General features: G+C 39.2%; 1 protein-coding gene across 1 annotated transcript in view; it reads left to right on the forward strand.

Annotated features, from left to right (window-relative positions):
• Positions 1-11,391, forward strand: part of LOC118163810 — a 21,520-nt gene extending 10,129 nt beyond the window's left edge. The window contains exon 4 of the mRNA XM_035320817.1: positions 10,667-11,391. Coding sequence (XP_035176708.1) covers positions 10,667-10,770 — 104 coding nt within the window. The 3' untranslated portion in view covers positions 10,771-11,391. The remainder of the gene's footprint in view (positions 1-10,666) is intronic.
• The last annotated feature ends 1,070 nt before the right edge of the window (positions 11,392-12,461 follow it).

Raw genomic sequence — 12,461 nt, forward strand, 5'->3', positions numbered from 1 at the left:
ATAAGAAAAGAAAAGAAAAGAAAAGAAAAGAAAAGAAAAGAAAAGAAAAGAAAAGAAAAGAAAAGAAAAGAAAAGAAAAGAAAAGAAAAGAAAAGAAAAGAAAATAAAAGAAAAGAAAGAGGAATAGGGAAAGAAAGATAAAAAGATCATAGCTAACATATTATTGCTTGATAGTTCTTTAGGTTTCTAATTTGGACACTAAAACCTTTAATTTACACATGGTGAAGGATGAGACCAACATTTTTTCCTTTGCTGACAAACCTGACTTTGGAGCTTTTCTGGAGCAGAAGACTTTTTCCTTTCAAAATAACACCTACCTAAATGACCAACCTTACAACACAGCTACTAGGAGCTAAGTTATGAATCAATGGGAAAGATGGTGAGTCAGCATGTAAAAGCAAATAAATCTCAGATCCTGAAAAACAAGGCTTGTGAGAAAATAAGGATTTAACTTGCACCTTTCAATGCAAGCTTTTTCTTTCTTTCCTTTTTATAGCTATACAAGAGAGATAAAGTCAAATAACAGCAATGAATAACTGACACCTCAGTGTCAAAAAAAAAAATTAAAAATACGTATGAAATTGGGAATTTGGGTGGGAATTTAAAGTTGTTCCTTAGGATAAATTAAAAAAAAAAATAATAATAAAGAAAGGCTTACCACTAGTAGAGCAACAATCCACACCAGGGAAGGCATAAAACTTTAAGCCATGAACTGAGGCTGAGTAAAAAGCCATTACTAAATTAGCAGAGCCGAACTTCAGTCAGCCAAGACTCCCTTTTCTACCATTCAATTCAGACAGTCCTCTCCTCCTTGACAGCCATCTGCACCTCTTTAAGTTGTCATATTTGGTTTGATTGAAATGTTCACATAGTAAAAAAAAAGGAACAAAAATCCGTAACTTTGAGACAGCAGGAGTCTTACTGACAAGCTTTGTAAAAATCAAACCCATTAAAAAAAATAAAAATAAAAATAAAAAAAAAGCTCCACAAAGAAGCCAACAACAGATAGACATTTTATTGGGGTGGGCTTATTGAATTGCGAGGTGCATAGTAACAAGCTTACAAAGGTCAGCCAAGCACATTATCCAAGAAAATGCAAATCTCACCCCAACAATTTGATAACGTGGCTCTTTTGCAGCATTATGTGGAATCCCCCTCTGAATAGCCAAAAAGCAATGAATATTTTTCATGTTGAATCACCATCCAAGCATTACTGTCATCTTCCTAATGTCACCACACTGATGTGTCAGTATGCTGCAAGGGAACACTTTTGCACGGCGGTTTATCAGAGTGCCTTGCACTGGAATATTGTAACTACCAGCAGTCTTGAAATGCTTTCTTGAGTCTTTGTATTCTTGATATGCCATTTTCACATTCAGAGTGCTCTCTGACAGGAAGAAATCTTGCTCCTGTGCTTATGAAAACATTCAGTAATTTTACACTTAGGAAAACAATAAAAAAAAAAAAATACATATTCTCAACAAGTGCACACAGGAAGGCATATCTGACACCTGACAATTCACTCAGCCAATGAGATATAGACAATTCACACACACACACACACACATACACACAAACACACACACACACAAAAAAAAAACTTGTCCTTTTTTTTTTTTTTTTTTTTTTTTTTTTATAAATGTCCACAGAACCTTGTAAATTGAGTATAAGTTTACATCAAAGTATAAAAAAATATTCAAGACCAAGAAATTGGAAACCGTATACTGGTGTACTGGTGTCTAAATGAAGAGACTTTTTAAAAAAAATTAAATTAAAATAAAATAAAATAAAATAAAATAAAATTTAGTTTAAAAGGCAGGTGAGTTGAAATCAGTATTTTTCTGCATGGCAGAAATTCAAAATAGTATTACACTATTTGATTCCCCATATAAAAAATATGGGAAATGAAATGAATGGTACCTCAGATCTACTATTACAGAAGACAATTCATAATACTGAAAAATCCCTGGAAATTTCAATGGTGCATGGCTGCATGTCTTAGTTTCAAAAAATTTGGGAGGATTTATGATCCACTTGCAAAGAAACAGTAAAACTGTGGGTGTAAAAAAGCACTTCATAAAATTCTAGCATATTTTTTTACATATACTTAAAGAATGTATAGTCAGCAAAGCAAAACATGGAAGTGTTAACATCTTTTTATTTCTTATTCTAGCATGACTTTTTCAAATTTAAACAGCACCGTATGGGAAGTTTCTCTGTTTCTAAAGATGAGAAAAATGAGTGATGTTATGTCTTTGAAGACACACATGCTGATTTTTTTTTTGGTGTCCTGTTAACTTAATTCAAAATATACACAGGAAAAAAGATCTCCTTTCCCATGTAGATAACTTTAAATCCCATAATAGCTCTTTTTTTTTTTTTTTTTTTTTAATCTAATCAATGATGGCCATGTCACTGTATCATTAAATTTACAAAGTGAAGATTTGTATTTCCAATATATACATTAGACTTCTGGTCACCCGTTGAACTTATATCTTTCTATTAAGCTAAAATGAATTTGAATAATTATCACCAGTTATGATAACTACACTTTTTATGTTTACAACACAAAGAAATATGGAGCTTAATTCTTCTACCACTAGGATTTTTGAAGTGATACCCAAAAAATTCACTGTGCATTTTTCTACTGGTTTCTCCAGGCCTTGACGCTGGTATCAAACTACTAAGTCTAAGCAAGTCTGTAGAACTGTAGACACAGAATTTGATTATTCAATGATTGGCACATTTTGTCAGGTGTAAATACCACAGTAGCAGTAATAATAAATGATGAGAAAAAGAGCTTTTTGTCCTCTCACACACATTCACATGTGTATATTCTTATACCTGTGGTGTCATAGCACAGATTTTTATTGTCTAGTGAAAACCTGGACATGAGATCTGATTTTACACATAATGTAACAAAACTGCCATTGCCAGGTAAGAACAATAGATCACAGCCTAAGGGTGGGATAATTTGTGTCTTGAGCTACCAAATATGTCTTCTTGACGTATGTGAAACCCAGAGAGTTTTACTAAGTATTTGCAACCAACAGAGCATATGAAGCATGCAAACTACAATCCACTTAGGTGTGATCAGCTGAACAGCTGAAGTTCATGATCACTGTGATCTCACCTCAAAAGTCATTAAAAAAGTAATGCAAGATGCTGTCTTTCCCCCCCTCCTATCTGCATTGTGTTTTTTAGAAGAAAGAATTGCACAAAGCAAAATGTAAGCTCATATTTAGAAAGTTGGTATATGAACCATCCATGAGGCCTTTCCTTTTTCCCTGTCTGAGTTCTCTTGGTCAGCTAATCTGTATCACGTAAGATCACAAATCACATTTGTTTTTCAGTGCATGCTATTTTTCATGCTGTCTCAGGAGCCCTCACGCACGGTTGGCTCCTCTGGTCCCATTTCATTCATTGTATTGGCAGATGGCTCAAACCAGGGAGAAGTGGCTGGACTTTGAATGCATGATTATTTTTAATAAATATACTGTGCATCATATATACTCTGTTTCATAATCCCCCCCTAGACCTCATCTCTTCCTTCCCCATCTTCTGGTCAGGCCGAATTCTCCACGAGCCCCAAAGCGGCTGCCCCAAGCTCACATGCAGCATGGCTTCATACAAATTTGAAGCATAACCAAAGTTACTTCTTGGTAAAGAAATCTTGGAGAGCTGTAAACAAAAGATCATCATATCCTAACCCCTCAGTGGCTATAATATTCTTCTCAGCTCCCCCTTGATAATGCCCCATAGTTTGTGACCACGTTTGGCAAAAGCTTATCTTCCGCAGTCTGAAAGTGGAAGAATTTTGGTTATCTCTCACATTTGTTATTATGTGATTAGACAGTAGCCACCACACTCTGTAACTCTGATGTGAAATGAGGAATTTGTGAAGATTCACTGCTGAATGTCTAAATGCAGTTTGGAAATATATTTCTACAGGAATAAATGTGATTTTTGACTTAGTATCGAGTACGCATTGCTTCAGAATACTGAGGAAAATCACCATAGCAGGAAATTTCCATGCTGACAAGCTCAGATTGGTGCCACAGTTGTGATCTAACTGGGGAAGGAAATGCCTTACAAGAAAGGCTTACAGGTCAGCAGCCCCACTGAAGCCATATCAAGGACATGAGGCGCTTGGGCAGGACTCTCTGGGTGGCAGTCAGGTACCGCTGGAGCATGCTTTGCCTTCTAGACCTGTTCTACACTGGAAAATTCTGTCACCTTCTGAAAGGTGCCATCCATTGCCACAAAACAAACCACCCATAACCCCCAGCAGGGCTTGTAACACAGTGGACAAAAGATGTAGGTGGGTAGCATTTCACACCACAGATTTTGGGGAAGTGGAAGAGAGAGAAAAGAAGGAGCAGCCTCAGGCACGCTTCCAGGTGGCGGGGTGCGGGCCTCGCTTCCAGACATTTTGGGGCTGTGGAGAGGGAAGCCTTGCCCACATCTCAGCCTCCTCACAGGCTGCTCCGATGTGTTGCCCGGTCCGGGTGGGCTGGGGCAGGCCCTCAGGGAGTACTGCTGTGCGCCTTGGCAAGTCATGGCAGTGCCCTGTGGGGATAACGGGGGCCGTTTTGGGCAGCGCAGGTTGCCAGAGCCTCACTGAAGCGGTATGCAGACAGTCACGCCATCTAACTTTAGCCACCGAGCTGAGGTGGCTGGGAGAGGAAGTCAGTCTCGCATGGCTTCCCCTGTGGTCCACAGGGGAATCTCCGCAGGGAGATTCAGAGGCAGAGCCTAATTTAAGGAGTGGTGTTATGGAATGCAAAAGCCCTCACATTTTCTGCTGTCAGAGCTCATTAGGATTTTGCCTACAAGTATCCTCCAAGCAGTGGCATCTCAGCAGTGCAGGGTCCACACAAGACACAGCACGGGTGCCCCATGCTGCTGAGGCCACTGCGCTGCCCGGGCCACCCAAACCCCTCACAGCTACATCAAAGGGCTCTCCCCAGAGCTCATTCACGAGTTGTCTTCAGAGTCTGCCCGGCTGAAAAGTGCTGTGGCATTAAACTGTATACACATATTTTATTTTATTTTTTTTTAAACAAACAAAGCCTCCGAGTCTGACAGGCAAGGGCAGGGATGGGATTAGGCAAACATCCTATACAGACGGTTCCTCTTTCTGTCTGTCAGCTTGTAAGTGCTTTCTCTTCTGGAACTATACAGTACTAACTGAGCCGGAAACAGCTATTTAAAAAGTGATTATAATGTGACATTTTTGTTTGACCTAACATCAAGCCATGTGCAGCTTAAATGTCAGCAAAGCTATTTACTATCGGGGCAGACAGGCCCTAGCATGCTTAAATCTACCCAGCGTCTTAAAACTGCTTGCTGTCTCCACTCAGTGCACATGAATGACACTGAAGCCAAGATGTAAAGTATAGTGCTCCGTAAGCTGTGATGATTGACTAATATGCTGGGTGGCACAATGCATTCAGCTGGGGGCTCACAGAGAGGAAGACAAAATAATGGATAATTAAAGTCAATCTCAGGTTAGAAAGCAGAGGCCCGTGCAAAAGGTTTCCTTGGATTAGCAAGAGAATGCCAAGTGCTGGTGCATTTCTTCCTGGGATATTTGAGGAGCTCAAATATACAGACAAAAATAGCAAGTGGATTTTATTATTATTATTATTTATTTATTTATTTTTTATTAGTGCACACAGTGCATTAGTCACATGAGAGAGGAGGGACCGTAGCCCCGAGCTGTTGCTGCAGATTGTGCCTTTAGCAGTCTCCATCCAGGCTGCAGCCCTGCAGTAGGGCATGGTGGCCTTGGGGCTATAGACCCACAGGACTGGTGGAGCACAGATCAGGCCTGCCGGCTGTGGCTGCCAGGTGGGGTCGCAGAAGGGAAGGGTGGATTTGGAGCTGCCTCACTTCCTAGTCTGTAAAATAATAGCCCGGCGGTGGGTGAGCATGAGGCTGGGGCTAATTGCGTGCAGCTCTCTCTTTGTGAGAAGCAAGAGGAATGAAGCAGTTTCAGGTCCTGCAAGCATGCACGTGCACATACAGCTATAATGCTGCATGCAAAGCAACATGGTATCGTGAGCTCTCACTGAAAGACAATGAACTGGTTTACAGCGGATGAAGATAAGCGTGCTTATAGGTCCTTAGTGGGACTGGAGGCATATATTTGGACAGTGTTCCAGTCTGACCTCCTTCTCAGAGCCTAAAATAACAAACAAATCAGTGTGCCTTTATTTTGAAAAATGTTGCTCATAGTAATAAGGGTGGGTGGGGGAACTCAACAGGAAGCGGAGCTGTGATAAAACTTCCATTTTGTACTTTCTTGTATGTCAGAAGAAAAAATACATTATAATTCAGAGTGCCTTTGAGTGTTTATTTTTCTTTACATTGTTACATGCCTGATCACGTCTGATTTTGGAAGTTAAGCAGGGTCTGACTTGGCTGACATTTGGGAGACTGCTGAAAATGCAGTAAACTTTGAGCTTAAACTAAACTCGCTATATGAATGTGCAGTACCTAACAGCATGACTCTGGGAGGGGGGACAAACTAAAATATTCACTGCTTTTCCATATTTTTAAATACTTCTTTGCTCCAGATATAGCAACTGAGACAACAACCATGACCAGAAATAATATCATGATTCTTAAATAAGCAAATAAGCATTTTTTCAAATTAACAACAACAACAACAACAAAAAAGAGAGATAGAGAGAGAGAATGCTCATCCATACTAGTTAATACTTTCTGAAGATCAGAGAAAAAAACTTTGAACAATCCAATCATCAGGTCATTAGAGATAGGAAATAAATTCTTTAATTTCTGTCTGCTTACGAACTGTTGACAGTAGCAAGGGACTGTAAAAATCCCTTCAAAACTCATTTAAGTGTAAGTGAAAATAGTATAAGCTTTCTAACAGAAAAGAAATGAGAGGTAGCCAGAGGTTTTGTTTTGTTTTGTTTTGTTTTTAAACATGGAATTTCGTGTTGTTCTTGGTGTTTTCAATGACAAAGGGCCTAATTATATCATATAAAGACTCCTTTCTTCTTGCTTTACCTTAGAGAATTCCAGAAGATCAAGGCTGGTCTGTTATGATTTTGCTTGGAGGTTCCCAAGCAAAAGTTAAAACATTCACAAAACTTTTCTTCGTTAAAAATCCTCATCGGTCATTCATGTTAAAACAAATATAATTTTAGAAAATAACAAATAACTAAAACTCCCTTCCTCTCTTGCCTTCTTATCAAATGTCAACAGTGTGTCCCTCTCAGATCTTTAATGGGTCTTGCGGTCCAGGGTGAGCTTCATTTTTTTTTTTGTCCTCCCCCCAAAAACAATTAAAAAGGCAGATTATAATGAATGTATTACAAAGAAAATAAGCAAAAAGGATATCCTTGAGTATCTTTCTTCCACCTCAAAACAAGAAATAAATATGATATGGCAAAGCAAGGCAAGCTTCACAAGCTATAAGCCTCTCCCAGGTAGCATCTGAGATGCACTCATTCAGTTTTGCATTTCTTCTTTGTTACACTGAAATGTGAGGGATTTCTAAATCCTGATTTGGATGCATCCCCTAGAAGCGGAGAAAAAATGACAATTACTGAAGCAAGGCAAGTTGTTTTCAGTTTAGCAGGTTTTTTCTAAGCCAGGCTTGTGGTTTCATTTAAAGTTTGAATGCTTCTATTCTCTGAGAAGCCCAGTGGCTTTTCAATAGCTGAAGATCAAATGATGTTAATCAGTCAGTGTGACCTAATCCTCTAATTCAGATGCCTTTTTACATTAGAAATGTTCTGCTCATATAAGATTGGCTTGCTTTTAAACTGACTTTTTTCTTTTAAATGTATTATTCTCAAAGTTCTGTTCCATGCTCCTCGGATCTGTTACCTCTATGCAAATAAAGGAAGAGTGCCTTTTCTTCATTTTGCAGGTTTAGATAGGCCATTCCTAAGGGTTCTGATAGGAAAAAAAAATAAAAAATAAAAAAATAATGTTATGCAACAGCAACAAGGGGAACATTTTAATTTTTGGTAGCGGTCCTACAGGTCACTTACACTGCCAAGAGCTGGATCCCGCCTGCAATGTCTGCAATGTCCCTCAGCTCTGTGCATCTGCAGGTAGGTGACAGATTGCAGCCACACCAGAGGTGCTGGACCACAGGAGGGAAACAGCCTGCTGCATAAATGATGGTGGACATTACCTCACGCAGACATGAGCAAGGGGGCAGCTGGGTGACCTGCAAGCACAGCCTGTCAGACTTGGCAGGTTTGCTGACACTCTAACACTGGGAGAGCTCCTGAGCTGTATGAGCACCAACAGATGGACCATCAGCACAGGTTGTGTCTACTGACCTGCACAGCAGTTTTCAGTGAGGAAGGGTGCATGAGGGGATCCTAAGCAATTTGTTAGGCCACATGCATTTAACTACATTAACCACCTCCCCTTCACGCATGTGGAACTAAAACTCTACAAAGCCTGAACACGGCCTTTACTCCTGCAGGCAACATGCAGACATCTGAGTTTCTGCACAAATCCAAAGGCCAGAACTTCCTGAAACATGAGGCTCTCTGGTCAAGTGCAGTCTTGAGTGTTAATGACTAGCACAATTGAATTGTTACCCCTTTTGCTTACCTCTGGGCTGGACTTAGTCAATATTTACACATAATAACAAGCCAATAGTCAACACCATCAATGTTGACCTCCTTCCTATGAACCTTGCCTGCTTAAACTATAGAGGAAGTCACAACTAAAGTGGCAGAGAGGAAAGAGCCCCATGGCACACACACACAGATAAGTTCAGCTGTTTGGTCTTGTCTGTAGCATTACTCAGGGTTCTTGCTAGGATTTTTACTAGCGACTTCTACATTGTTGCTAAGATTACCTCATGTAAAGGAAGATATAATAAGATTTGGAGCAATAAAACCTTCTACAGTATCTGGCAAGTGCTTATCAACCATTTTTCTCTTAAAGAGGACACCAGGGTTTATTCCTGCTTAGTGGTCTGTGATATGTAATCATCTTACTATATCTAATGAACTACAAAACTTTTTTTTTACTTTTTTTTTTTTTTTTTTAAATCTGTCAGATGATAAAAAATGAATCTAATCAATTAATTACTTTTTCCCAAGATATTTCACCAACGTGGGTCTTGCAGAATCCAAATTGGCAGAACACACTAGAGGTTTCAAAATCCCAAGTGCTACTATCGGCATTATGTTAAGTGAAGCACATGCTGATTAAGATCCACCTTCAAAGTAGTTAAAATTTCTTTCTCCAGTCATCTAGAATTTGTGGAGATGATTTTCATATTACTGTGCCAAGTATGTAAAACATCCCTTTTCCCCAGTGCTGTTTTCTTAAAGAAATTAAAACATAATTTTATCCTGGCATTTGATAGCAGCATGTAGTCCAAGTAAGGATTTGTGGGCCAAGTGCGCCATCTCCCGCTACTAAATAATAATTACTCATCAGTAGCACGGCAAATAATTTAGCATTTCTCCTTTCAAATTGCCATCTGTTATAGTGAAAGATGGGAGAAGAAAGCCATCTGAGAATGCTGGAAGATTAAGACTTAAACCTAAACATCAACATCCTTAAACCTTATCACAATATCCTGTAAGGAGACTTGGCAAATCATTGCTAGTTTCTTAATTAAATAAAAAAACCTGATTAAAATTGTAAGGACCTGGGCTTCCCGAATTTGTTGCTGTTTTCAGGCTACTTAGTCAAGAATAAAATTACATTCGATTTTAAAAGAGCTAAAATCTGTACTATATTATGGTCCCCCAGCCCTACAGAAGTTGTATGTATTTAATACTATGCACAATGCATATGATTAGTACTTGAAAATACTCATGAATTATAGCTCTATCACTGTTCCAGGGTAGAAACCTGGGAGAAAGTACTGACAGGGTAGAAATACTGTAAATAAGCAGTTCTGTTTGCCTAAAAATAGTAAATAATTACAACAGTTGTATTAAGTACAAGTGTATTTCATGTATATTTTATCCACATAAACAGTATGTTCAAATGTAAGTAATTAAATAAATTTATTACATGCTGAAAAAAGTAATTCAAGGCATTATTTTTAGCTGATGCTTGGGAAATTGTTCCCCATCAATGTCTGAAATGATGTTGTTGCCGTGTTCAGCAACCGTTCCATAGCAGCTTTCCATTCTTCTAAATGTTGCTGGAAATTTCAGGCCTCCAGAGCATTCAAAGCTCCAAAGACTTCAAATGGAGCAGAGTTCTGAAGTGCAATAGAAAATCAAACTGTGTATGTGGGCATGCTGAGTTTGACAGCATTCTCTAAACCTATAGGACAGCCACAGCTGGGGATTGTGACATAGCCTCATGAATGTCACAGGAGAATTGGTTCTAGAAATGTATCTTAAAGACACTGGTGGCAAAGAAATTATCACATAAAACTGAAAAACGTGCCTCTTCATGTGTATTGTACAAGACTTACTCATGTTTAAAAAGTGTTAAAGAATTTGCAAAAGCAAATGGGTTACTAGATTTAAAGAGCTGTATATACTAAACATTGAATAGAAACCTTCAGAAAGGGTTAAAAGACAAAATATCTGCTATTAGTTAGACTTAAAAATAGCACTGTTGAACTAGACACAACATCTTATTTAAAATACAAATTAAATTACTCTGTGTTATTTTTGTGTTTGTCTAAGTTCAGAAGGTATGCAACTACTGCTCAGAAACCAGAAAGAATCCTCTTGCAGCCACAAAGACTGCGAGATAAAGAAAGCTGATGAAGCTCTGGTGGAAAGAGACCTGTGAAGGACAAGAAGGCAATCAAAAACAGCTGGTATGGATTTGTGAAGGACAAATCGTATTTGGCCAGCCTGACTACATCCTATGATGAAGTAGCTGGCTACATGGAGAAGGAGAGAGCAAGTGGATATAACAGATGTTGACTTCAGTCCAGCTTTTGAAATCATTTCCCGCAGCATTTTCACTTGCAAACTGAGGAAATATGGCATGAGCAAGCTGGCTGTTAGATGAATTGAAAACCTCCTGTACTGCTGGGCTCAGTGGGTAGCAATTGATGGCTTGATAACCTGTCTGAAGGCCTACAGCAAGTTGAATACATTAGGGGTTGATACCAGGGCTCACATGGTTTGGTATCTTCATCAAAAACCTGGACAGTGAGACAGGACATACCCTCAGCCAGATAATGCTAAGGTAAGGGGAATGATTGACACACTAAACAGTAGAGCTTCAGTTCTGAGAGACTTTGAGAAATTTAAGGACTGGGCTGCCAGAAGGCTTAACAGGTTCAAGGAGAAATGTGCAACCCTGCACCTAAGGCAGAATAAGCCTTTCTGTTGGTACCAGGAGCTGGGGGTCAGCTCTGCTGACAAGAACCTGGGGTTTGTGAAACCCAAGTCCAATATGAGCAACAGCGTGCTCTCATCCCAAAAGCAAGCCACAGAGTAGGCCTACATTAGGGGCATGGCCAGCTGACATTTGCTTGGTGGTGGTGAGGCCCTGCCAGGACAGTGTCTAGTTGGGTGCTGCTTCAGTTCAAGTGAAGTGTTTACAGAGATCTACCAAGATGATCACGATCTAAATCACTTCCCCCAGGGGCTGAGGGAGCTGGGCCTGTCTTGTCTGTTGAAGAATGCAAGGGGTCACATAGCAGCAGCCTACAACTACTTGAAGGCATTTACAAATAGGACAGAGCTAAACTCCTCTTGGTAATAGTAGGCAACAGAACAACAAGTAATGGCCCGAAATGGCTTGGGAGGTTCAAGGAGGATATTATTTACTTGGAAGGCAGTTAACCCATAAATAACATGTTGTTCTCTTTTGGTTTGGTTTGTTTTGGGGGGGAGAGCTGGGGTTGGGTGGTTTTGAGAGCTGTCAAGGCAACACTGTAATCAGACCTACTTCCAGTGGGGAGGCTGGACTATGCAACATCCAAAGGTCCTTTCCAACCAACATTTCTGTGATTGTATACAAATGTAAAACTGATGTCTTCCCTTGTTTATTGTGGGCAGATAGCTTTTAAATTGTGACCAAAATATGTCTGGGCTGTATTATTTATTTAGCAGTGTGTTTAAGTATACTTGGGAGCAAAAAATAAAAATATTCTGCCATCTGTTGAAATCTGGTAAACTGCAGATGTTCTTTTCTGAAAGCAGAATATTTAATTGCCACATTTAAACCATTGTCTGCTATTTCAATTGGTAATATAAAAATAGCAAAGAAATGCAATGTGTTTTGAAAAGCTACAGATTGTAAAGCGTGTTTATTTAGTGTATTTATTTATTTAAGTGTATTTAGTTAGTGTTTTTATTTAACTTGCAAGAGTGCGGAGAAGTGACTGTGGCCAGATTTCAGGAGTCTGTAACCTTAAATTTCTTAGTGCAGCAGCTGTGGTAACCACACTCTTTTCTCTGAATAATTACATTAGCTTCTTCCATTTACTATGATGCTTTGTTGTTGTTGTTGTTTGTTTTAGGAAA

Source organism: Oxyura jamaicensis, chromosome 3, assembly GCF_011077185.1.
Source record: "Oxyura jamaicensis isolate SHBP4307 breed ruddy duck chromosome 3, BPBGC_Ojam_1.0, whole genome shotgun sequence".
Classification (NCBI taxonomy): Eukaryota; Metazoa; Chordata; class Aves; order Anseriformes; family Anatidae; genus Oxyura; species Oxyura jamaicensis.